This window comes from Choloepus didactylus, chromosome 12, assembly GCF_015220235.1.
Source record: "Choloepus didactylus isolate mChoDid1 chromosome 12, mChoDid1.pri, whole genome shotgun sequence".
NCBI lineage: Eukaryota > Metazoa > Chordata > Mammalia > Pilosa > Megalonychidae > Choloepus > Choloepus didactylus.
This window is the reverse complement of record NC_051318.1, coordinates 25047746-25072372: the sequence shown is the minus strand read 5'-3', so window position 1 is coordinate 25072372 and position 24627 is coordinate 25047746. Positions and strand designations below refer to the sequence as shown.

Here is a 24627-nt window from a genome sequence, read left to right as displayed (position 1 = left end):
GTATATTCTGGATATTAAACCCTTATCTGATAAATGGTTTCCAAATATTTTGTCTCATTCTGTAGGTTGTCTTTTCACTTTCTTGACAATATCTTTTGATGCATAAAAGTTTTTAATTTTGTTGAGGTCCCATTTTTCTATTTTTTCTTTTGTTGCTTGTGCTTTTGGTGTGAAGTCTAAGAATCCATTGCCTAACCCAAGGTCCTGAAAATATCCCCTGTGTTTTCTTCTAGGACTTTTATAGTTTTTAGCTCTAAATTATATTTAGGTCTTTGATCCATTTTGAGTTAATTTTTATATATCGTGTGAGGTAAGGGTACACTTTCATTCTTTTGCCTATGGATATCAGTTTTCCACTTGTTGAAGAGAAATTATTTATTTTATGCTTGCCTTTCTTATAAAGTAAAAATAATTTTTTATGATAAATTGAGATACAGATTTAGAAAATGAAATACAGATAAAAATTGCCTATCAGGATAAAGAAAAATAAAAAATTGGAAGAGAATTCTGGCTTCATATTTTCTAACTCCTGTATTCCCTCTTCCATTGAGTTGGCTTACCTTTTCTGACACTACCTGGACTTACACATGCAGTTCCCTCTGCCTGAGCTGTCTGTTCCCCTTGGTGGATATAGCACAGAAACTTTCCTTTCTAAGAATCTTTCCTAAGTCCCCCAGGGAACTCCTTTTCCTGCTGGTACTCTAGTCCTAGGAGCAGACAGTGCAATGCATTCAGTACAGCCTGCTGTCAGGTTGCAACACCGCTGCTCAGGTTAAGTGACTTCACTCCTGTGCTACCCTGTGCGCAAATGTAAAATGACAGAGTGACCTAGTGGGGGTGGTGGGCAATAAATGAGGGAATGCACAGGAAGGTCTCTGGCCATATCGTGTTCACTTGGAGATGAGCAGTCACATTAGATATCACTACTGTCATCATCACTCTTTTCATCATGGCACTCTTTTGCAGTAGTTAATTACCTTAGGTCTGTCTATGAGGCTGTGAGGTTTTGAAGGCAGGGGGTGTCTCGCATCTGGGAATCCCCAGAGCTCAGCACTGAAACTAGAGAGGAAGGAGGCCAGGATGGAAAGAGAAGACAGCAGGAGAGGGAAGAACCCATAGTGATGGGTAGAGAGAACTGTATGAGTGGCTGTTTTCTGTTCATCTTTTGCCTTTTGAATTTAGTTGAACAAAAGCTCAGTTAAAGGAAGGTATTGGGAGCTGTCTTTGTTAGTTGAACTTTCTTGGCAATCTTTTTGGCAAATAACTTTTTTTATAAAGGTAGAAATGTGTTTGCTTTACCAGAAGTGAGTGAAAGAATGCATTTTAAGGGTATCTTCCATGACAGATCTTCCAGTTCCAGTCTTTATGGTGAAAGTTGGGTTTTGAAATTTCACTTCCCTCAAACCCATACCTGGGTCAGAATTTTATCTCTTTTAAGAAACAGCAACAATGATAAGCGGTGGGTGAACGGTATGAATTGAAATTGAACATTTCTATTTTTGGCTTTAAAAGTATTACTGCCCTTTAAAAGAGTTGATTTAAAAATATATATTGTGATTTATGCCTGGGTATTTGGGTGTTCATTCAGTGAACTGTTTGTCAACAGTTTACTTTTGGTGCAGAAAATGGATAATGCCTCATACTACTTTGGATTTAAAAGTTTATCTTTTTTGTTTAATGAAAATTCTCTGAAGAAAGAAAAGGAGCCCACTGTCTAGAACTACGAGGCAATGACAAAAAAAGACACTTGGACTGAAATCTGTGGGGAGGGCTGGAAGATTAGAGCTCTTATGAACAGAATGCCTGTGTGTTTCAGGAGATGTCAGTTCAATTCTGGAATAAGAAGCTGTGATAATAGAAGTGCTGGTGGTAGAAGGGGTAGCTATTCATTCCTTTTAAAAAGAGCTGTGAGAATAGAGAGTGATTAATGAGCCAGCAGTTTTGCATTCAGGATAAATAATCTGTGAGGCAATCAAATACACTTTAAAAGTAGCTCTAGATGGTACATTGTGCAAATTAGAGGCATTTAGGATTCTACTGGATTTGAAGGGACATGGAATTAGCATGGTGAGTGCAAGTCATTTGTCAGGTGGCACCATTTAGATCTTTGAAAATTTTAACCACTTGCTGAAAAGTAGAAGTTAATAATAGCTTAGGAGTGATAGATCCTTGGTTTTATCGGAGGGGGAGGAAATTTCTGAGGAATTCCCATTTGTAAATAGCATGTCTGAAATGCACGGCCGCCTTGCTCTGTCCAGCACTTTGTGTCCCGAGGGTGCTGGATGCATTAGTTGTTCTCTGCACAGTAGGGGCTTAGCTTCTGCAGGTCGTGGGAGACATGGCCATGGTAATCATGCCACTTCACTAGATGGATTATCTTCAGAAATAAGGGCAAATGAGGGTTTCCTGCCAGGTGAGAGCCCAGAGCAGTTGACCCCCCTCTCCCCCACTCCCCCATGAGCCTTGAGATGATAGGATTCCTGACCTTTTAGGATCAGCCATTTAACCCCTGGCCCCATTTGCTGGCAGTGAGATGGAGCACAGGCCACATCCTCTGACCTGTTTTTCACTTTATTATTAATGCCCTTATTGTCCTCAATCCTCGAATCTGGAACATTTTCTTACATATTTGGGAGACCTGTACATGCTGTTGGTGTAAATAGGTTTGAGTGCTATAGTAGCAACTGCAAGATTCAGGCTAGTGCTCCGACAGGAGAAGCCCATTATGCAATAGGCAGTTCAGTCAGGATTGACCGTGCTAACACAGCATGGAGAATAGGAGGGTTTGACTGGGATTTGCTTCTGGAAGCCATTCGTTAGGGTGTTTCCTGAACACAACATTGACCATAGACCTCTTGTCCACCATGTGATCTGATGGTCAAAGCCAGACCCCCAAGTTTGATATTTGCCTACTTGTCCCTCCTGTTAAGAGACTACCTGGGAGACCCCGGTCAGCCCACCCAGAGAGTCACCTGTCCTGTCAGTACTGCTTGCTAGGGCTGCTGGCCTTTGGGTAATGTCTGCATTTGTTAAACTCTTAGGAGACCGTATCATGCTGGGGATCTGTTACTTCACCCTTAATCACAGACTCACCTGGTATTCCTAAGTATTTGCCATAAAGAGGATTCATTCCTCAACAAAGGATTTAATGCACAGAGAACAATTTAAGATCATTCATTAGAAGTAATTGATAACTGAAGGTTGATTAAAAATATAGAATATGTTTTTGAAATGACCATTTACATGAATGGGAAAATATGCTTAGATTTTATCAGAAGTCCTCATGAACATCTTTCTTTTGGGGCAGATATGTGTGCTAGGTCATACAGACCACTGGCCTATTGGAACAGCGATTGGCTGGATGACTGAAGACACATCATGCCACTTCTTTGATTTTGGTTTTCCTCATCTGCTCTGTTTTAATTATCACATTATTTATTAAATTATTGAAATTAATAAAAACATGAGTTAAATATTGGCATTTATTTTATGCATTTTGTGTGCCAGGCCCTTTTCTAAGTACTTTATGTATTATTAAACTCTAGTTCTCATAACAACCCTGTGAGGTAGGTATTGTTATTATTTCCAGTTTACAAATGAGGAAACTGATAGAGATGATACAGATGCTGTCTAATTAGGTATCAGATGTTCATAGTCATCCAGGTAGGAAGCAGCTGAGCCAGGGTTCATATCCAGAAGCTCTTTGTACCTAAGCTCTGAGGAGCAAATGAGATTTTATGTATAAAAGCATCCGTGGAGGGCTGTGTAAATAAAGAGCAATACTTTTTTTTGTTGAATGCTATCACCATATGCCGTGCATTGTGGTAGGCACTGGGATGACACAAATCCAATCTTGGCAAATATCCGGGAAATAGCCCAGGGCAGAGAGGCGAATGGGAGTTGGTGCTGACTTTGGGCAATATGAACTCTCCTACTAAACCTATTTAGGTCCTTTGTTAATTCCAATTCAGAGACTGTATTTCAAACAGAATAATCCAAAGGCGGGAAATGGAATTTGTAAAAGGTTAAATACGGTGGTGTCTGTCCATGCCCAGACAGGGAGCATAATTAAGCAAACTTCCTTAAAGTGTAGAGTATCATGCACTCATGTTTTGTTGAGTGAAAAACTAGGTTATAAAATACATACAATAGGTTTGCAGTTTTCTAAAGAGATGTACAAAGGAGAAACACCAGAAGGATAGTACTGAAATGTCAGGAAGGGTTCTGTGGGAGTGATGAGATCATGGATGTTTTTTTCCTACATTGTCTGCAATGAATGTACGATTTTAAAAATATTTTTAACTTAGCTACAGCATTAAATATTTAGGGAAGCATTGTTGATGTTCATGGTGAATCAGGCGGCTTGTTTTGACCTGCAGCAGTACCTGTTGACTCAGTTGCTGGGCTTTTTTTTTTAACTTTTTATTGTAACATACATACAACTCAAATCTTCCAATTTTAACCACTTTCAAGCATAAAATTCAGTGGTATTGATTATATCCACAAATGGCTTAACTGTTTTTATGGAAGAATTAATTTTGTGTGTACATTGTAAATGTGCTGTGGTTTGGGGTAGTGTTTTCCATGCAGGGATTCCTTCATTCAGGCATTTTCTGGAAAAGCTGAAGGTTTGAAATTTTTGGAGTACAAGGGGAAAGTACTATCATTCGCTTGTGAAAATTAAAGCTCAAAAATAAACAGAGAGCTGTAACTGGGGAAGAAATCCACTTGATGTCAAGACAAAAGCAAGAACACGGGTTGAAGGTTGAGTCGGCATTTCTAGACCTGGGACAGAAGTTTATAGAAGTGCTCAGGATCTAATCAGTTTTACTTGTAGCTGTGTCATGGCTGGCCCTGCTGCTAATGTGAGTCATTCTTGCAAATAAACACTCTTTAACGAGCTTAAATGACTAGTATACTTCATACAAATCCTTTGAGTGATGTTCCAAGAAACAATAAGTTTAGGAAGCAAAATAAGTACTTCACTTGGTGATTTTGACAAGCTGTTCTGTGTAGTGCCGTTAATATTGCTGGAAGACCCAAATGCTATGTTATGTTACGTTACCTTATTCAAATAGTATCCAGTAACATTGGCTGGAATTTTCCAGTGTTTGGATATTCTCTGTGGGCTATTGTTCTTTGTAAATCTTCAAGAGGGAAAAAAATGCAGAGAGGAAAAAGATGTCAATGTTGTTGTCAAATACTGCATCATGAAATCAGAAACTGATCTAAAATCTGAATTGGCAAAAGCCATATCAATTTCAATGGCAAAAACAAAATCGGGGCAAACAGACAAAATATTTTCATCTTGAAAAAGGAAATAAGTTTTTACAAAGCTGCATATGCCCTGACGCTCAACATAAAGCTGCTTTTGAACACATCCTTAACAATTCAACTAATGACAATGCAAGATAAAAGAATTTTTTCCTACATCTAGAGTATTTGTTATGAAACAAAGATCAAGACTATCAGGGGATGGCAATTAATGCTTTGTGGTTTTCAGATTTCATTTTCAGAATGATAAATATATGTGGATTTATCTGCCAATATTTTAAATGATTCAAATGTAGCATATATTTTGTTAGTGTTTTAACATTTTCCATTATCAAATGTCTTATCAGGTAGAGATCATTTTTACATGTTACTGAAATATATAATCTTGTCATATTGGTTCATAATAGTGTTAAGCAACCAGGAATTGATTTATATACTACATAAATTTGTATATGTAATGTACTTACCCATGCATATTTTAACAGGAAACCTCTGAAACTTTTAGTATAACCCTGTTAGAGACAAATGAGTCACTGTTTATTATTATGGTCACTCATTATTTAAAAATACAGAAATAAATAATTATGAAAAATACAGCATAACTTATGATTTGAGGAATTCCCAAGAATTCAGATTTCTTGTATCCAAATCCTGAAGATTAATGTCTGTTAGAAATTTGGAAATTCCAGTTTGTAGTAGGCCTTTTTGGGCTGGCCTAGGACCTAACCACTTTTAATGTTTTCATTGAGCATGTTTTCAGAGTCAGTCCCAAATGACCTAAGTTCATTTGGGCCTTCATTATTTTTTATTTTCTCTATTAGTTGGGAACCTGATGTTGAAATTCATTCTCCAGTTCCTTCATTTTGAAAGAAACTGCTCAGTTTTCTCTTAATTCCATTGAGAGCTAACAGAGGTGGTTGTCAACAAAATTTTCTTTTCTTATAGGGCATTTTAGAAAAATCAAAGGACAAGGGCATCCCCGTCGTCATTGATGCGGTAAGTGCTGCCATGTCCTCTCGTGCACACAGCAAGGGAGCCCTTTTAAATCCCGTGGAGTAAATGGCTGCTGTCCTTGTCTTATGCAGGACGGGTTGTGGCTGATTGCTCAGCAGCCTTCCCTCATTCAAGGTTACCAGAAGGCCATTCTTACTCCCAACTACATGGAGTTCAGCAGACTCTATGAAGCTGTGGTGAGTCTGTTGACCAACTAAATGTCAAGACGCAAGCCCTTCTCATCTTGGAGGAGGGGGGAGAGGAAAGCATGCTGCAGTTCTGCCCCTTGGGCACAGCTTTGCAGTGATACAGCCCTGTAACTGGCAAATGAATACATTTTCACGGGTTCTAAGATGCATATTTTTTTCACATTCTAACATCATATCGGGATATGCTTTACAGCCGGTACATTTGACAGTCATTTATCGTTTCTTGACAGTACATGTAATAGTGGTGCGTTTTATAGTCTGTGACATCTTCGATTAGATGAAATATGATGTGATGAAGTTGGGGAGAGCGTGAGCTGTGGAGTTGACCCTTCTGTTGTTTTCTTTGGGCATATCTGTTCTGCATTACCTATCAGTAAAATGTGGATAATGATGGTATTTGCTGCATGGGGTTTTTGTGAGGAAATGAAAAATGAAAAGCAGTTAGACCTTACACATTACGTGCCCAATAAATGTTCTCTGTCACATTTGTTTTACTTCTGCCAAGCTTTTAAAAACTAGCCACAGGTAGTATTCTTTTAACTTTGGTCTAACAAAGATAGAAGAAAGGCAACTTGAGCAGTATTTCTGCCACAAGCACCTGTTTCAGAATCAACTTGGAGAACTTGGTAAAAATACACATTCCAGGCCCCCCTCCACACTAACATAATATTAAGCTCTGGGAGTGTGGGGCCCAGAAATCTGCATTTAATCGAAAGCCCAAGTGATTTTTATACATGAGTTAGAGAGTCATTGATGCATAGGACAGCTCTCTCCTCTGCTTCATATATTTTTAGATTCCTTCTTAAATTTCTAATAAGTATGTTGATTTTTCTGTGGTATTCTTGTATCATAGCTTAGAGATCCTGTGGACAGCAGTGATAATCTTGGATCTGTCATGAGACTCAGCCAAGCCCTAGGGAATCTAACAGTCGTTCAGAAAGGAGAGAGAGATGTGATTTCAGATGGCGAAAAGGGTGAGTATGTTTTATTCTGCAGTATTGCCAGCACCATGTAAGTTAACTTTTCCATGTTGGGTGATGAACCCTGGGAAGCACCACTCTTCAGTGCATTGATTTTGTCATGTTTCTGTAGATCAGTTTAGTTCATCAAGCATGTTCACATCTGTTCAGCAGAAAGAGGGACTTCCTTGTGAACGTATTAACCACAGCTTCTTCAAGGTCCATATTTTGCTTTTCCTTTTCACTGTTTTGCAGTAGGAAATGACAGCAATGAATGAAATGTTTAAAGATCTGACTCCTAGTTTAAACAAGGCTCTTAGTTTTATGCATTAGCTAAATTTCTACTAATGATTTATAAGAAACTGCCCAGTGATATGATGATTGTAACAACTTTCATTTGTTTCTGTGTTTGTTTGAGCTGATGGTTCCTTGTATTACAGTCACGAGTGACATTTCCCCCCATGTTTTCAGTTATACCTTAGAGAGCTGTAAATGTGTGTTAACATTTTTAAGCTGGGATGGCAAATAGGCTTCATACGATTTACCAGCACATCACCTAGAACAGCATGTTGAAAAGGATTCCAAGTCTGCCTGGCCTCAGTGAGATGGAAAGCTGCGGCAGGAGGGCATGGATTTGCCATTTCTGCTTGAGCTTTTCTTCCTAAGGCAAATGGAAAGGACATTCTGACAGGGACGTGTGCCCTCTTATCAGGAGACAGCTGACAGAACCTTTTGTGCCTTTGTAGCCTATTGTTAATTATCTTGGGCATTTCAGAAATTTAGATTATCCAGATAAAAAATAATATTCCAGATAAAAAATATCATAAGTGAATGTGAGTATTTTGAAGACCAAGTATAATATTTTGGTTTTTTAATGCTTATTACATGAGATTACTCCCCCAGAAGGTTAAGAAGTTATCTTTTATGCAACATTTCACCAAGAAAAACGCAAGCTCTTCTTGATGTCAAGTGAAAATCTAAATAACATTGTAAATACTTCAATTATGTAGTTACCTGGGTATATAATTGTAGCCTTATAGTGCCCCTGTATGGGGGTTTGATTATTCAAATGCAAGTGATCTTCACCTTTCCTGGGTACTGAGGGGCTGAAATCTGGAATCCTCCCTTTTATGACCGTGGTGCATCAGGTGACGAGCATCTCAGTAATCCTGCAGTGGTTCTTTGGTCATCTTGCCTGCAGCATAGCTGCAGTTATTTGAATGTTTTACTGCAGTTTGTTCCTGTTTTATATATGTGACAGGAAAGAAGAAATCATAGGGGCGACATTGTGATGGACAGCATGAGGTGCTGTGACAAGTCTTTTAGTCACACTACATGTGAGCCTGTTGATTCAGCAGAGAGCAAAATAAAAAGCATGAATGGGCTGCTGAATTGTTACCACACTTGTGTCTATAAAGTGAGGTGCATCAACTAGGGATTTTATAACATATTTAGCTCTCTGAAAATAGAAATTCTCCCTTCATTGAAGTGTGGTGGGGAGACAGAAACCACAGAGTTATTTTTACAGAGATGATTTAATACAAAGAATTATTAACTAGGTAAAAAGTTTCTAACTAGGTGTTTTAGTTTCCTAGCTGCCAAAGCACATACTATGCGATGGGTTGGCTTAAACAATGGAAATTTATTGGCTTATGGTTTTAAGGGTAGGAGAAGTCCAAATCAAGGCTTCATCAAGGCACTGCTTTCTTCTTGAACACTGGCTGCCAGTGATCCTTGGTCCTGGGCTCTCCCTTCTCTTCTGGGTTCCACTGACTTTTGTCTTCTGGCTGCTCCCTCTCACTTTCTCTCTCTCTCTGTGACTTTCCCTATAAGGCCTTAAGGAATAGGATTAAGACCCATCCTGATTGAGGTGGGCCACACATTAACTGAAGTAACCTCATCAAAAGGTCCTACATATGCTGGATTCACACCCATAGGAATGGATTAACTTTAAGAACAAGTTTTTCTGGGGTACATAGCTCCAAACCACCACACTAGGTAACCGAAACTAGGTTAAAAACAGAACGCTCAGGTATACACATGCATGGATACACACAGAGCTCTGCACAGGAAATGCCAGAGTAAATGTTCTCTAAGGGACTCTGAAACTTTTGAGGTTGGATTCTTTTTTATTATCAGAAGCCTCTCTTGAATGTAACATACTAAGAGATTATAACAATTTGTTTTCAAAATATTTACCAAAGAAATAGGAAATTCCAATTTATATATAGGTATAAATGAAATTATAATGGTGAAGGGAGGAGTCTGTTCAGGGTAGCACTGAATGGCTTTTCACTTCTCATTAAAGGTGAACTTATTTATTTAAATAGGTTATTGGATTTTTCCTTTTTGCAGATAAATTGGTGTTTCTATTTAAGCGTTCCTCATTTCCTCCTCAGTGTGCTGTGACCACTGTTTTGTGAGCTACAGGTGTCTCCATTGCCATACCTGTGTTATACAGCACATTCATTACTGGTGTGATGGGGGCAGCCTAACCTCTACATGCCTCAGTTTCCTCTTTGGTGAAATAATGGCTGCCTCCAATCCCTGTTAGAAATAAACAGGGAAGAAATAATATAAAGTGAGCTTTGAGCCTGAGGCAACAGATAAATTTCTCGCAGCAAGTTTTACCTCGAAAGGAGCTATTCCCTGTAGGAGTGTGTTGCATCTCGTACAGAAGAAACCCTTGGAGCTAATGTGGGCTCTTGGTTTGCTTTTGTTCAGTGCTCGTGTGTAGTCAGGAAGGAAGCAGCCGCAGGTGTGGTGGGCAAGGAGATCTCCTGTCGGGCTCCCTTGGCGTCCTGGTGCACTGGGCACTTCTTGCTGGATCTGCAAAAACAAACGGGTATAGTCTTAATTTATAACTCTTTGAAAGGTTGGAATTTTGTAAGATATTTCAGCAGCTCATACCTTTAATAAGTAGTCGCTTGAAAATTCCAAATGAAATATTAGTGCTACACTGAAGAGATGCCAGGCCAAAGTTAATGCTGTCTGTACAGTCAGAACACCCGGGAGGCTGTAGTTACCAATATCTGGGCCCCTTCCCGGCCATTCTCAGTGGATAGGGAAGGGGCCCTGGAACTTTTTAGAAAGCTCTTCAATTCATTCTAGCATGCAACCAAATTTGAGAGCCACTGTTGTAGGAATTTTTTTCAGTGAATAGTCACTGTAAAATGAAATATTAAAATAGAAAACATACAGATTGAAGTTATAGCTTATCTTAGACATTTGAACTTAAAAAAGAAATTCACATCTTTAAGAGGCAGCAGGCGGCAGTCGGCTAGGTTCTGTTGTCAGGCAGCTTTGTGAACCTGGGCAAGCCATACAACCTCTGTGAGCCTCAGTTCCTTCTGTAAAACGATGGGGTGGCAATGGTGGCTGCATGTGCTGTGTGTGAAATGCTTAGGCTCCTGAAAGCCTGTCCTCTAGCACCTCACCTGACACCTGGGAAACGGTGCACTGCCTGCTGTGTCTGCGCCCACCTCTGCACAGCACTGGGCTGGAGGCGGGAGTGAGACAGCCAGCACTGAACCTGTTATGTCCCCAGAGCGATCACCCCCTGCGCTGTGGGACCAGGGAAGAGGCACTGTCAGCTCCCGCTGGGAGAAGGAAGCAGAGAGGCAGCTGGAATTGTCTAGTACTAGGATGTACTAGTCTTTTAGTAGTGGGAACAAGAATTGTGCATTCTCAGATCTTGAATACTCCTTCACATCATAGGAAAACTATAGAGCACTTTGAAAATATTTATGACCAATAAGTACTTGTCTGGCTTTTCATCGGGAGAAAATTACCTTCTACTGTTGTGTCTCTTTCTTTAAATGGATAGATATTTTTGATGTGCCTTTTGTCAGGGAATATTAATATTAGAGGGTTAATTTCTAATAATTATCAAATGGTTAACTACTTATAATGTTGCTGACTAGGTAACTGAAATCAGGGTAAAAAAGAATGCTAAGGCACACTTGGGCACATACATATGTGTACATGCACACGTGCACACAGCTCAGAGGCATCTCAGACTTTAAATTGCCAGTTTGGGGACCCAAGGTTGAAACTAGAATAAAAATCCAATCCTATGGTCACTGCAGGGCCACTCACCTTAAAAAGGCTGATGTCTGATGCCTTCGAGGTTTTTGACTTTCCACTTATTTAGTAGCTTCTTGGTAATACCTCTCTCCCTTTTTCCAGTTTAAATCCTTTTCTCGTGGCAGGGTTTGGTGCCTGCTCTCTCACAAGGCAGTGCAACAGCCAAGCCTTTAAGAAGTACGGACGCGCCATGACCACCACCGACATGATCGCAGAAGTTGGAATCGCGTTCAAAAAACTTTTTGAAACCTGAGCCAAGTGCAAACAGGAAGGAAACGGGCACCACTGGAGAGGGAAATTGCATTTATAATGGGTAAAAATAGATAAATTGTGATGAATCATTTGAATACTCTGGCAGCACAGGTTGCTTGGTAGACTTTTTAACCAGTAGAATAAACTGGTTAATGTAGAGGCTTTTAAAGGATTTGGAATACAATTTTGGGCTAAAATAACATGTAGTTGGAGACGTTACCAGGAAATAAAGTATTCCTGAACTTTTCTTAGTTTGTCATCAATAACTGAGAAAAAAATGAAGAGAAATTTATAAGAGAATGAATTTGTTCCAAGATAAGCAGTTATTTTCAGTCTCTCTTGTACTTTTTTCTTTTCATTCTCTCCACCAATGTTCAATTTTTCTTTTATTTATGAAAGTAGCACTCTTAACTGGATATTCCTCTCAAAGGGATCAGTTGTTTTCAAATATCTATTTGAATAATGATTTTTTGTGTGCGTGTGTTTTCAAAGTGAAGTCTCCCAAGGGCGTTGGTATTCATTCTTCAGCTCACTGTTTTTTAAGAGGTGATTAGGTTGAAAATGTCTGGGCAGAAATACTAAGCATTGGTTGTTTTAGTTAACTTATTATTAAAGTACCTCAGAATAAAGTGGTAAATTTGACCTTGAAAATTATTTTAAAGGCAATATGGGAACATCAGATAAGGAAACTTAGTCTGACACTGAGACTTAACATGGGTGGGTGGGGACAGGCTGTGTGGAATGCCTCTCAGGTCTTACACTCTTCATTTTCCATTTCTGCCTGCACATAAGTACACGAGATGGCCAACAAGTATCAGCAAAGTAAACATGACTTGGAAGAATATTGGGGGAATCACTGTAGTCCCAGTGTTTCTCATGTGGCCAGATCAGCATATTATCTTGGAAAAAAGGCAGAGTAAGTTAAATTTGGCCATGCTTTTCCTGCTCGTTTGGAAGACTTGAAGCCTATTCTGTGTGGCACAGTGATAGTACTAAGGATGTGCAGGAGGAAATACTTAATGGCATTATTATGTCTACTTACGAAACAGGACAGCAGCATCCATCTGGTGTGAAAGGGGGTCTGTCCTCAGGAATATTTATAATCCATAGAAGAAATTGATTTCTGGCATTTTAGTAAATGGGGAGGTGTTACTATACTGTTAACCTCAGCTCAGTTGTTTTGTATGGATGGTTTTCTTAGAATGGCATCTGCTTTTTAAATGGTCTGATGTTATTTTCTAGTGCCAGTCTTCAATGGGATGTGGTACCCAACACGTGCACTTGAGAATACTTTTAATGCCTTTCTACAACAAATACAAAACTTGTATAGTTCTTTTGAAAGTCTTTTTGCCCTTGATGATTAATGTTTTGGATGATTCAAACTACCTCACCCCACACTGATTTGTACTTTCTTTAAAACTAGTAATTAACTTTTTAAGACTAAAAAAATGCTACTCTTAATTCATATTTAACTTTAGAAGCTTTACTATCTATATGTGAACTTCTCTGGAAAAATTGGCAATGGACATTTCTTCCTTTGGGAAATTACATCTGAACCCTGGTAACTATTAAAAGAAAAAGAGCTGCTTTATTTAAATGTAGAGTTTTGTATTTTTTTCTGAAGTAAATAGTCAGAAACCACCTTTCAACTTTTCTAAGTGAGGACAATGGGAGGATAAAAATACGTAAGCCTGTATGTACATGAAATTTGTTTTTCACAATGCATACCACTATTGTTACAATTAAGTAATTTAAAGAATAATCTTGAAACATAGCCATTTCTTTCCATAGGAAATAAAATGTAGCAAAGCCGTGGGAACTATTCTTATGTTTATGGTTATTCAAGTTTTTGCTCTGAAAAAGTACAAAATCCCTTTGCTTAGAAGGGAGATAGACAGTACAACCAAGTCTTGTGATTTTTGAAAAATGTTCTTTTACAAACCAGTCTATACTAACTCCAGCTAGAGCAATTGAAGTACTTTCTCTTTCTTGGAGTTTCCCTGAGACATGGATAACAACATTGAAGTGTATTGTTTGGCTGATCAAATCAGGCTTCCATGCCAGGGAGGTAAGACAATCTGCTACTTTTTAGGATGGTTCATTGTAAGGAGCCTGCCTGCCAGCTGGGAACCTCACTTTATCATTTATTATTTGGGTAACTTTTAACAAGTCAACTTCTGAACCTGTTTCCTTATCTGTAGAGTAGGAATACTAATGACTTTTCAGGGTTATGAAGATTGGCTGATAATATGTACAAAGCTACTGAACCACACTGACCTGTCAATAAATGAAAGCTATTATCCTCGCCATTTGCTTACCTTTTGCCTACAGCTTCATCCACATGGTTTATTAAATGCTCAGCAGTGACTGTGACTAGCAGAGGAACAATAGGAAATGACATGCCTTTATTCTTGAGCAACTGTTGAACTCTACCTATTACACACAGGTTGTGAGGAAATCAAGAATAGGTTGTGGCTTTATAGTAAAGACCACCAGCAAGCTGCAGTTCCAAGTTTCTACTCTGTTTGTTGCCATGACCCTGAAATCATTCGCCCGCCTCTCACCCAGAAAGTCGCTCTTGGTCTGGTGGTGGTGACTGTTCTTCCAGTTCAGGTCAGTCATCCTTGACCCCACATAGAAATCCCGTCTTTGTCGTACTTCTCGGGCCCTCATGTGGTCTCCCTGGTTTTGCTTTCACCCTTGCAATCCACACGCCTACAGAATTAACCTCCCTAAACAGCACAACCCTGACTGTATCACTGCTCTGCTCAAAAGTCTTCAGTGTTGATGTTTATGAGCAGGTATCACATACCATGTGTCTTAGTTTTACTAAGCTGCAATCACAAATACCACAAACCGGTTTTGACTTAAACAATAGGAATATGTTGGCTCACGGTTTCAGAGGCTTTCAGGCTTGCTTCCTTCGGGGATTGGTAGCATTCTTGCCTTCCAGCAATCCATGGGTTCTTGGCTTCCCATCACATGGCAATGTCCTCTCCTTTCTCTTCCGGGTTCTGTTGACTTCTGGCCCCTCCAAATGACTTTTTTCTCTTTATCTGAATTTCTTCTGTTTATTAAGGACTCCAGTAACCCAGATTAAGACACACCCTCTTTCACTTGAGCCACACCTTAACTAAAATAGCATCTTCAAGAGATCCCATTTACAGTGAGTTCACACCCACAGGAATGCAGATCAAGATCAAGAATATGTCTAAATTGGGGTACATAATTCAACTCGCCACACACAGTGACAACCAATTTACTTTTAAGAGGTTAAACACAGAATAAAAGATGAAATATAGCTTTCAAAATATTAACTGTGTTTGTATGATTGCAGGAGCTCTCCTTTGCTCTGTTTTTTCTATGAAGAACCCATTTTCTTTTCTAATCAGGAAAATGTAAAAATATATTATCCCCTTGGTGGGGAAAAAGCCTCCCATGTTCAGCACTGCCTGGAATTCCCGAGATACTGGGATGTTTCCCTTTCCCTGTTTCCCCCTGCTTAAGACAAAGTGGGGCAGCAGCCATATCCTGTGTGTGTTTCCCCCTGCTTAAGACAAAGGGGTGACGGACTCATGGAGGGTGCTGCTAGAATCCCCACCTGCTTTTTGAGTCCTGCTCACCTCTGGCGGTCAGCCCTGGACCACGCAGTCTTCTGCCCCAGGCACCATGTGTTTCCCCCTCTTTTACAGCAGAGCACATGCTGTCTCACATCACGCTTCTTTGGGTTCCTGGTTTTACTGTCCTACATTGTCATATCTTCAGACATAACAACCGGCTGTGTTTTCCTAAACACAACATTTGCTGACTTGGCTTCCACTGTATATTTGACATGAATTTTTACTAAAGTGAACTTTGTGTCTGTGGCCACTTGTACTATAAAAAATTAATTTTTAAGGCATAGTTATTAAGCACCAGTGGGAAAGTTATCAGTTTATTTTAATATTGACTTAACAGCCACAATAAAAACTTTAATATAAAGTTTTTATCGTAAACAATGAAGCATAGAACCTGTCATGAAAGTGTGATTCCAGTTCCACATGGCTTTATTTAATCCTTAGTTCTCTGTTTTCTGGTCTGATGTTCTTTGAGCCAGTAGTTCCCATGTAGATGTTGTACTGCTTCTGTCCTGTAAAAAGAAAAATTAGATCTAAACTGTGTGTCTGGATATCACACTGGCTCAAGGGGTTTAATAGGTGAGATCAATCAGATTTCAAAGAATGAGACTAAACATGTTGCCCATCCTTAATGCTTTAAAACAAAACAAGTGCTGCCTTCCAGCAAAAGGCCTGGTGCAGAGCATCCTGGTCAAGGCGGAGGAGGCGTACGGTTAGGTGGTGTGGAAGAACAGGTGTGGGGCTGCGTTAGGAACCTAGTCCTCTCTGCCCCTGGCTCCTTGAGCTCACACAACAACTGCGCCTCAGCGTCCCTTCCAGCTCTGACCTGCCAGGATTAATGGCAGTATTTTGTTTAAGAGATCATTACAAAACAAGACATAGTAATCTGAAAATCTGGCCCCCATGATGTCTCTCTCCAGATGGCTTTCTCTCCTCACAAACATCAGCACGATGATGATGATTAAGAGTCTTAACAGTCATTGCATGCACGCGTGATGCTTATGAACTTACAAAGCATCTTGGTACACATTTTCTTCATGTAGCTCTCATTTCATGTAGTGGGAGGGTGACTGTCCCCCCACTGGCCAGAGGGAGGCCCACACAGCCTCGTGGGTAGTGGCTTACCTTGATGTTGATGCCATGGACAGCAAGGTCCTTGCGCAGGGCATCGCAAGCCTGAAGCAGGGGCTGCCGCTCCAGGAGCCGCTGCTGCCGGGCCTCCCTGCTGGCCTCCTGGGTGGCCAGGGCATACTGCCGTACCTTCAGACGGAACTGGACCAGCTCGTCAACCACACTGTGCAGAGTAGCTGAGCTGCTGTCTCCTGAAATAAACTTAATACAGGCAAGGCAGCGTTACACAGCGAGGTTCTGGACAGTGAAGTTAGGCCCACATCATGATCAGAATCTGAAGACCGTGCTCTGCTGGTGTGGTCAGAGTGCACTCTATGCCAAGACCATTCTACCACAGTCCTCCCTTTCATCCCCAGGGGCTGGGCCTCTGTATAAAGAACTCAGGGGCTAGCTGTTTCCATTAGGGATGGAGAGTGAAGCTCTGTAGTTGCTGGGCTGTTGACACCTGCATCCTGCTAAGCAGCAGCCCTTCTCACAACCACATCTATTTTGAATATCTCAGTCATCCAAGTAACAGTTTCTGAAAACCATTTGGGAGTTAGAAGGGGGGCTCTGGTGGGATGTGCAGAACAAGGCTCTCCCCCTGCTGCACAGTCTCTCCATGTGGGCTCCGGACTACCTGTACCAGGTGCTTGTTGGAAGTGCAGATTCCAGGGCCCTCACTGCAGACCTCACAGTTACCTAAGGAGTGAGGCCAGGGAAGCTGCATTAACAAGCTCTTCTGTGATTCATGACTCATGCTACTATTCTGAGAAATCCACTCTACAGGGTAAAAAGATGTCTCTACCATCTAGTTCACTAAGGAGTCTAGAAGTCTAAGCCTTGTCAACTAATGAAATCATTTTTATCAGATATATTCACTGTAACCAAATATTTAAGGTAATACGGGACATGTCCCATATGGTCCACCAGGTGCACACATGCACCCACATACACGTTCTGTTTTAATTGAATAGTCTGAGACCAGCAATCTCAATGCTCAGCTGCAGAAATTTCGACAAAAGTGGTTCATCCCACATAAAATAAGATTTGAACTGAGGTAGCCAGAAATCCTCCCTCCCTCCCTCTCATTTCTTCCTTCTAAAATGGAGAATGGATCCTAATGGTTTGGAGGATACAGCTGTTGCTTAATGTGTTTAATATGTAAAATAAGAAATGGAACCCACAACATTGTACAACTTGCTTACAAAATAAAAGATAATTCTTGTTATTACAAAAATGTGAGCCCAGGTGAATACAGACATCAGCACTTGAAGTTAGGGGGAGGGGAAAGAATTATTTTTGCCAAGGGCCAGACACAACTTGGCCAAATATCCCTTTGCTTAGTCAATAGCAGGTTCTGAACAGTCTCCTCTAAAAATGAATACACACATTGAATGCTTGGTCATCTCAGACCAGTAGTTAAAGAATTTTATATGAACTGCCTGACAGACTCACCAAGAAAGGAAATTAAAACTACCACATAATAGATACATATCAAGAAATCAGCCTTCAAAATTATCACAAAGATCCTACAGTTCTTTTTGTGTTGAGTTGTCAGAAATCCGCAGCAGTAAAGGTCCTCAGAGACCCAGGAGCCTCACTCCCAGGTGCTGTGGAGTCACAGAGGCAAAGGGACAGCCGGGCGACCGCCAGCCAGCACACCCCTGCAGGCCTGAGTCCCAGAACAGGGGATCCCCTGGTGCTGGGTTTCTGAGCTGAAATGGCCTATGCCCTTCATCTATGAAAGAGTTGTCATCTATGCCGTGCCTGTGCACCCGAGGCTGGCAGAAGTGCCCAGCAGGGGCCACGTGGGAAGCAGCAGGCAGGCAGGAGCCTGCAGAGCAGCTGGGGAAGAACAAGTCTGACGACCTGCAACACCTGTTAACACTGTTACTGCATGTAGGGGTTTGGAGCCATATATGCCCCAGAAAAACATGTCCTTAAACTTAATCCATTCTTGTGAGTGTGAACCCAAGGTACGTAAGGCCTTTTGATGAGGTTATTTCAGTTAAGGTGTGGTTCATCTCAGTCAGGAGGAGTCTTAATCCTATTCCTGGAGTCCTTTATTAGCAGAGTAAAATTCAGAACAAAAAATTAAGCCACAAAGGGCAGGCAGAAGCTGAAATTCAATGGAGAACCTCAGAAAGGAGAAAGCCCGCTATGTCCTTGCCCCATGACAGAGGAGCCAAGGACCAAGGACCACTGGCAGCCAGCCCCAGAAGCCAGTCTTCAGGGGGAAAGCACTGCCTTGATGATGCCCTGATTTGCACTTTTTCCCAGGCTCAAAACTGTGAGCTAGTAAGTTCCCATTGTTGAAGCCGACCCACTGCATATTATTTCCTTGAGCAACCAAGGAAAACTAAAACACTGCAGTCACTACATTCCAAACTTTTTTCCAGGTTAACTTGAGAAAAGAATTTGTTGTGTATAAAATGTTTCCTTTCTCCTTCCTGAGCGATTCAGTCCTAAGGCCATTAGGTGTAGCCAAGCAAGGTGGACGCCTAAATGGAGGGGCAGCCTGGTGTGGGTGCTGAAGCCCAAGGAGGACGGCCCAGGGTGATAATCCTGCCTAGGTGTGACAAAGCAGTGTCTCAGAGCTCTAGGTGGGTGACAAGAGTGTCCCCACAGGGAAACGGGCAATGTACAGGGAGAATAAGATAAGTAAATATGTTTGGGACACCGGAAGCCAGGTTTCTCACTATCGGAGATGGGAGTTACATATGGAAAGGGAAAAAAATTGAAGGAACCACGTTGTTGACTGGAATTGAGAAATTGGTGGTAACTCCTAGATTTCAATAAAGATAGATGCAGAAATATTTGGATAATGTATTTGAGTGTACAGTATACATATATGCATCTGCACCCACGTGTGTATTTCATAGCTCTGTACACTGAGAGGGCCTGGGAACAGCTACAACCTGAGAGGAATGAGCATACCTAGCGCTCAGATCTTCACTTCTAAATACCTTTCTCTACTAAAAGTACCCGGGGAACCTTGGAGAAATGGATGATCCTTGGGTTGGAGTAGCAAAAGTAGAAGATGAGCCTGCAAGGTCATGGCCAGAAAGCATGGAAGTGCCAAAAGAACAATGGGGACATGTCCAAAGGACACTGGAGCCACCTAGGAAGGGCTCCCACTGGCTGAATCTGGGACGTTTGGAGCCTTATAATAAATGATAGTAACGGTTTTAACTCATTGAATAAACAGGAATCCATGAGTCCATATTGATATAGCAAATGAATAAAAGGAAAATTTTATGTGGAATGAGATATCTATATAATTTCAAAGCATCTCTCCACAAAGTACATTTAATTCAAGGGACAAAAAAAGTAACAGTGGAGAAGCCTAGGAGCCTCCACCTTGATTACTAAGACAACAGGGTGAGCCTCGTCAGCAATGCAATAGACGATCAAAAGCAGGCGCCCCTGACTGGATGCCCTGAGGACTCCACACTCCTGTGGTGTTCCTGCCAAAGGTGCACAGCCTGAGATGATGATACGTCAGGAAACGTAACTGGCCTGCCCTTTGAGTATCAAGGTCATGAAAGTCAAAGAAAGACCTGTCTTAGTTTGCTAATGCTGCAGAATGCAAAACACCAGAGATGGACAGGCTTTTATAAAATGGGGGTTTATTTCACTACACAGTTACAGTCTTAAGGCCACAAAGCATCCAAGGTAACACCTCAGCAATCGGGTACCTTCACCGGAGGATGGCCAGTGGTGTCCGGAAAACCTCTGTTAGCTAGGAAGGCAGCTGGCGTCTGCTCCAAAGCTCCGGCCTCAAAACGGCTTTCTCCCAGGACGTTCCTTTCTAGCAAGCTTGCTTCTCTTCAAAACATCACTCCCAGCTGCACTGTTAGTCTCCTCTCTCTGAGTCAGCTCATTTATATAGCTCCACTGATAAGGGCCCACCCTGAATGGGCGGGGCCACACCTTCATGAGAACATCTCATCAGAATCATCTCCCACAGCTGGGTGGGGCACATTCCAAGCAAATCCAACCAGCACCAAAAACATCTGCCCCACACAAGACCACAAAGATAATGGCATTTGGGGGACACAATACACTCAAACCGGCACATTCCACCCCCTGGAACCCAAAATGACATTATCTTTCCAAATACAAAATACATTCATTCCATCACAATACCACAAAAACTCAAATCATTTCAGTAACAAAAGTTAAGTACAAAATCCCATCAAAATCAATTTAGGCATGGTGGGTCCTAAGGCACAATTCTCCTTAGCCTTGGATCTGTGGACTTAGAACAAGTTATGTGCTCCCAATATACAAAGGAGAGACATTCATAGGATAAACATTTCCATTGCCATAAGGAGAAACAGTAAGGAAAACAGGGTTAACAGGAGCAAAACAGTTCCTAAAATCCGCAGGACAAACTCCATTAGATTTCAAAGTCTGAGAGTCACTAACAAAACAACGTTGCATCCTTGGGGCTTGAGAGAGTGGGAGCCTAACCCTTCCCAAGGGCCTTTTTGGCAGCCCTTTTCTCTCCAAATACTTGGGTGAGTGCTCCAACATTTCCACACATTGGGGAGACCACCTTCTCGGCCCCACCCTCCTCAAACATTGGGGCAGCTCCTGGATTCCCTTCCATCTCCGGGGCACACGCTCAACCCCTTCAGAACAGCGTGGTGGCAGCCAGGCTCTCCCCAATTCCCTGGGAATGTGCTCCACCCTCTTTGGGGCTTGGGGTGGCAGGACATTTCCTGAGCAACGAGGCGGAAGGCCCGCCCTCGACCTCCAGGGCAAACTCACCCTTTCCATGCGTGTGGGCTGCTCCGCTCTCCCAGCCCGAGACCTCCTGACTCCAGACCTCAACCTCCATGGCTCTGTCTCTGAAGAGATTTTTCCTTTAATTTTTTCCTTGTCTGTCTCCTCCAGTCCAGACCAGCAATGGCTCTGTCTATAAAGATCTCGCAAAAATTCTGTTGGCTTTGCATGAAGCATGCAGGGGTCAAAGCCATCAGACAATAGGACTTTCCACAAATCCTTTCTGCTTGACTCCTTTTCCAATCTTGGCTTGTACTGAAATGGCAGCTGGGTTCCATGTTTGGTTGCATCCTCATGTTGGGCTGTAGCTTCTGGGATTCCACCCCCTGGAAGCCTGTAATTTTCCAAGCCATCAACTTCTGGTTTCTTTGAACCCAAGAGTTCAGTTCTAAGTTTATCTCTCTCTGCTCACATTTTACTATAAGCTGCAAAGAGAAGCCAGGATATGTCCTCCACACGTAGTCTGGAGATCTCCTCAGCTAAGTATTCCAGGTTGTTGCTTCCAGATTCTTCCTTCCATCTGACACCAGGACTCAATTTTGCCAAATTCTCTGCCACTTTAAAACAAGGATCACCTTTCTTCCAGTTTGCAACAACACATTCATCATTTCTGCTCAAGTCCTCATCAGAAGTATCTTTAGAGTCCATATTTCCACAAACAGTCTCTTTAAAGCAGTTTTGGCCTTTTCTATCAAGCTCTTCACAACTCTTCCAGAAACTCCCCCTTATCCATTTAAAAAGCCATTCCAACATGTTTGGTATTTGCAAACTCAGCAGCAAAAGCACCCCACTTCTCTGGTACCAAAATCTGTCTTAGTTTGCTAATGCTGGAGAATACAAAACACCAGAGATGGACAGGCTTTTATAAAACGGGGGTTTATTTCACTACACAGTTACAGTCTTAAGGCCACAAAGCATCCAAGGTAACACCTCAGCAATCGGGTACCTTCACCGGAGGACGGCCAGTGGTGTCCGGAAAACCTCTGTTAGCTAGGAAGGCAGCTGGCGTCTGCTCCAAAGCTCCGGCCTCAAAACGGCTTTCTCCCAGGACGTTCCTTTCTAGCAAGCTTGCTTCTCTTCAAAACATCACTCCCAGCTGCACTGTTAGTCTCCTCTCTCTGAGTCAGCTCATTTATATAGCTCCACTGATAAGGGCCCACCCTGAATGGGCGGGGCCACACCTCCATGAGAACATCTCATCAGAATCATCTCCCATAGCTGGGTGGGGCACATTCCAAGCAAATCCAACCAGCACCAAAAATGTCTGCCCCACACAAGACCACAAAGATAATGGCATTTGGGGGATACAATACACTCAAACCGGCACAAGACCCAAGGGACTGTTCCAGATGGAAGGAGAGTAAAGAGACAGGACAAGCAAATGGAACAGGTGGCTCTAAACTGGATCCTTTTGCTATGAAGACATTATTCAGACAATTGGTGAAGCCTGAACAGGGTCTGAGGATTAGGTGGTGGTGATGAAGCAATGTTAATTTACCAATTTTGTTGGTGTACTATAGTTATAAACTAATTGTCCTAGTTTATAGGAAACACAGTAAGGTCTTCAGAGGTGACGGGGTTTCAGATTGGCAATGTACTATACATGGTTCACAGGAAAAATGTTATTTTACTGTAGTTGTAACTTTTCTGTAAACTTTTAAGATTCTTTCAAAATAAATTACGCATAGAAGTCAATTACGCACAGAATTGATAAGAGTTTCCTCTTTGTAGCTAAAATCGACTAATTCCTGGTTCTGCTAATAAAAGTTTGCCCCCTGTAGAAACAGAATCATTTCAATTTCAATCAGTCAATAAAATGTTAGGTCTGAGTGTGTCTAATTTTAAAGTAATATAATTTTGAGCATATAAATGAATTAATTTAGCATTATAATTATCAGATTAAAATTTTAAAAGGAGAAATTATTTTACTACCATGTAGATATTCCCATAATGAAGCTTTTAAAAGAGAAGGATGTACCTGTTGATTTGCCAGAGAAATTCCAACAGTCTCTAAAAACTGTTCAATGTAGGAAATCATGGAGCCAAACACAGCAGGGCTTCTAGGACCACCTGGTTCCTGTAACAGATTACCCAATTGGGCACTTTAAAATCAAAGTTGACATAAGGGTACGAAAGGATGTTTTAGTTCTTAACTCAAATATAAAAGAAAAAAGACTTCAAAAAGTTACACCCATCCGTCGCCTTTCTTTAAAATTCCTACGTCATGAAAATACAAGCTCTAGCATCAATGTGGATTAAATCCCGGATTTGCCACTCACTAGCGAATCAGATGACTGGCTAAAGTCACCTAACCTCTCTAAACCTAGGTTTACCAACATCTGTAATATGGGGATGACAGTGCTTACAGTGCAAAAGACACTTTAGGATTAAACGTGACAATGTAATATAATACATGACACATAGTAAACAGAGAACAAGTGGGAAAAGGACTGAATTTCTGAGTCAATAAATATTGAGAAAATCCTGAAACGTGTTGCATTTCCCTTCAGGCTTGGCTTACGAGTCTCCAAACTGACAAGGACAGAGAGCAGGTGACTTCAGCCTTAGTTCTTTTACACCATTAGAGTGATGGCGATAGGAGGAGAATCACCTGGGCTAGTTAAAGTTGCAAAAGCAGTTCCATTTCATAGGCTCTTCCCTGCCTTCCCTTAGAACAGGTTTGGGCTTCACTCTCTAATCACCCTCTTCCTGCCTCCCACTTCCCTCTGAACAAAGAACCACTGCGTGCAATGAGAGCTGAGACCCACGGGAGTGTGCTGGCAACTGAATGGAGGGAAGGAAGAAAACAAATTGAAAGCCAAGAGTGAAAGGCATCACTGGCTGGTTAAAAAGGGAAATGTTCACATGCTAGAAATGCTTATTAAAGAGAGCAGTTTTTCCCTGGTAATCCACAAGTACTTGCACTGGGTCTGCTTGATCTCTGCAACAGCGGGCAAAGTACTCCTGCACCAGGTTTTGATTTAAATTTTCATTTCTCCCAACTACCACAGCCTGACTGTCAAACATGTTTTTCCACTGGACCTTTAGCTGCCCCAAGATCACCTGGGAAGCGTTAAAAATGCAATTACCTGGCCCCATCTGCGATGAATCCAAAATTGAATATGGCCAGGGACAGAGCCATCCATCGAGATGCTGAACTACTTGAGATGAAGGACTCAGACTTGAAGAATATGAACCAGAACTTAATGTGTTACTAGAAGGAAGTGAAAGGCCTAAAGACGACCTTAAATAGGGTCTTTCCCACTGCCTCAGCTTTTCAGATTAGCTAATGATTAAATGGGCTCCCCAGATTGGAAATGCCTCCAAGGGCAA

The 24627-nt window shown here is 41.4% G+C and overlaps 2 protein-coding genes and 1 long non-coding RNA gene across 15 annotated transcripts in view; 1 reads left to right on the top strand and 2 right to left on the bottom strand.

Annotated features, from left to right (window-relative positions):
• NAXD (NAD(P)HX dehydratase) overlaps positions 1-13374 on the top strand; it is a 45297-nt gene extending 31923 nt beyond the window's left edge. For 6 of the 8 annotated variants that reach the window (XM_037800675.1, XM_037800673.1, XM_037800672.1 and 3 more), the window contains 5 exons: positions 6220-6270; positions 6360-6464; positions 7330-7450; positions 10160-10280; positions 11624-13374. In XM_037800675.1, coding sequence (XP_037656603.1) covers positions 6220-6270; positions 6360-6464; positions 7330-7450; positions 10160-10280; positions 11624-11774 — 549 coding nt within the window. In that variant the 3' untranslated portion in view covers positions 11775-13374. The remainder of the gene's footprint in view (positions 1-6219; positions 6271-6359; positions 6465-7329; positions 7451-10159; positions 10281-11623) is intronic. The other 2 variants (XM_037800670.1, XM_037800671.1) reach the window with 2 other exon arrangements.
• Positions 1745-14867, bottom strand: LOC119507494. 2 transcript variants are annotated; one of them, XR_005211252.1, is made up of 3 exons: positions 10067-14867; positions 5742-5786; positions 1745-5147 (listed from the first exon to the last, which is right to left on the bottom strand). It is a non-coding gene; the product is annotated as an uncharacterized LOC119507494 (long non-coding RNA). The 2 variants fall into 2 exon arrangements; XR_005211253.1 differs by lacking the exon at positions 10067-14867 and adding an exon at positions 8450-9080.
• Positions 14868-14970: 103 nt separating this feature from the next.
• The window catches only part of CARS2 (cysteinyl-tRNA synthetase 2, mitochondrial), a 116260-nt gene continuing 106603 nt past the window's right edge, over positions 14971-24627 (bottom strand). For 2 of the 5 annotated variants that reach the window (XM_037800651.1, XM_037800652.1), the window contains 3 exons: positions 23273-23371; positions 16516-16722; positions 14971-15902 (listed from right to left, as the gene is read on the bottom strand). In XM_037800651.1, coding sequence (XP_037656579.1) covers positions 15831-15902; positions 16516-16722; positions 23273-23371 — 378 coding nt within the window. In that variant the 3' untranslated portion in view covers positions 14971-15830. The remainder of the gene's footprint in view (positions 15903-16515; positions 16723-23272; positions 23372-24627) is intronic. The other 3 variants (XM_037800654.1, XM_037800655.1, XM_037800653.1) reach the window with 2 other exon arrangements.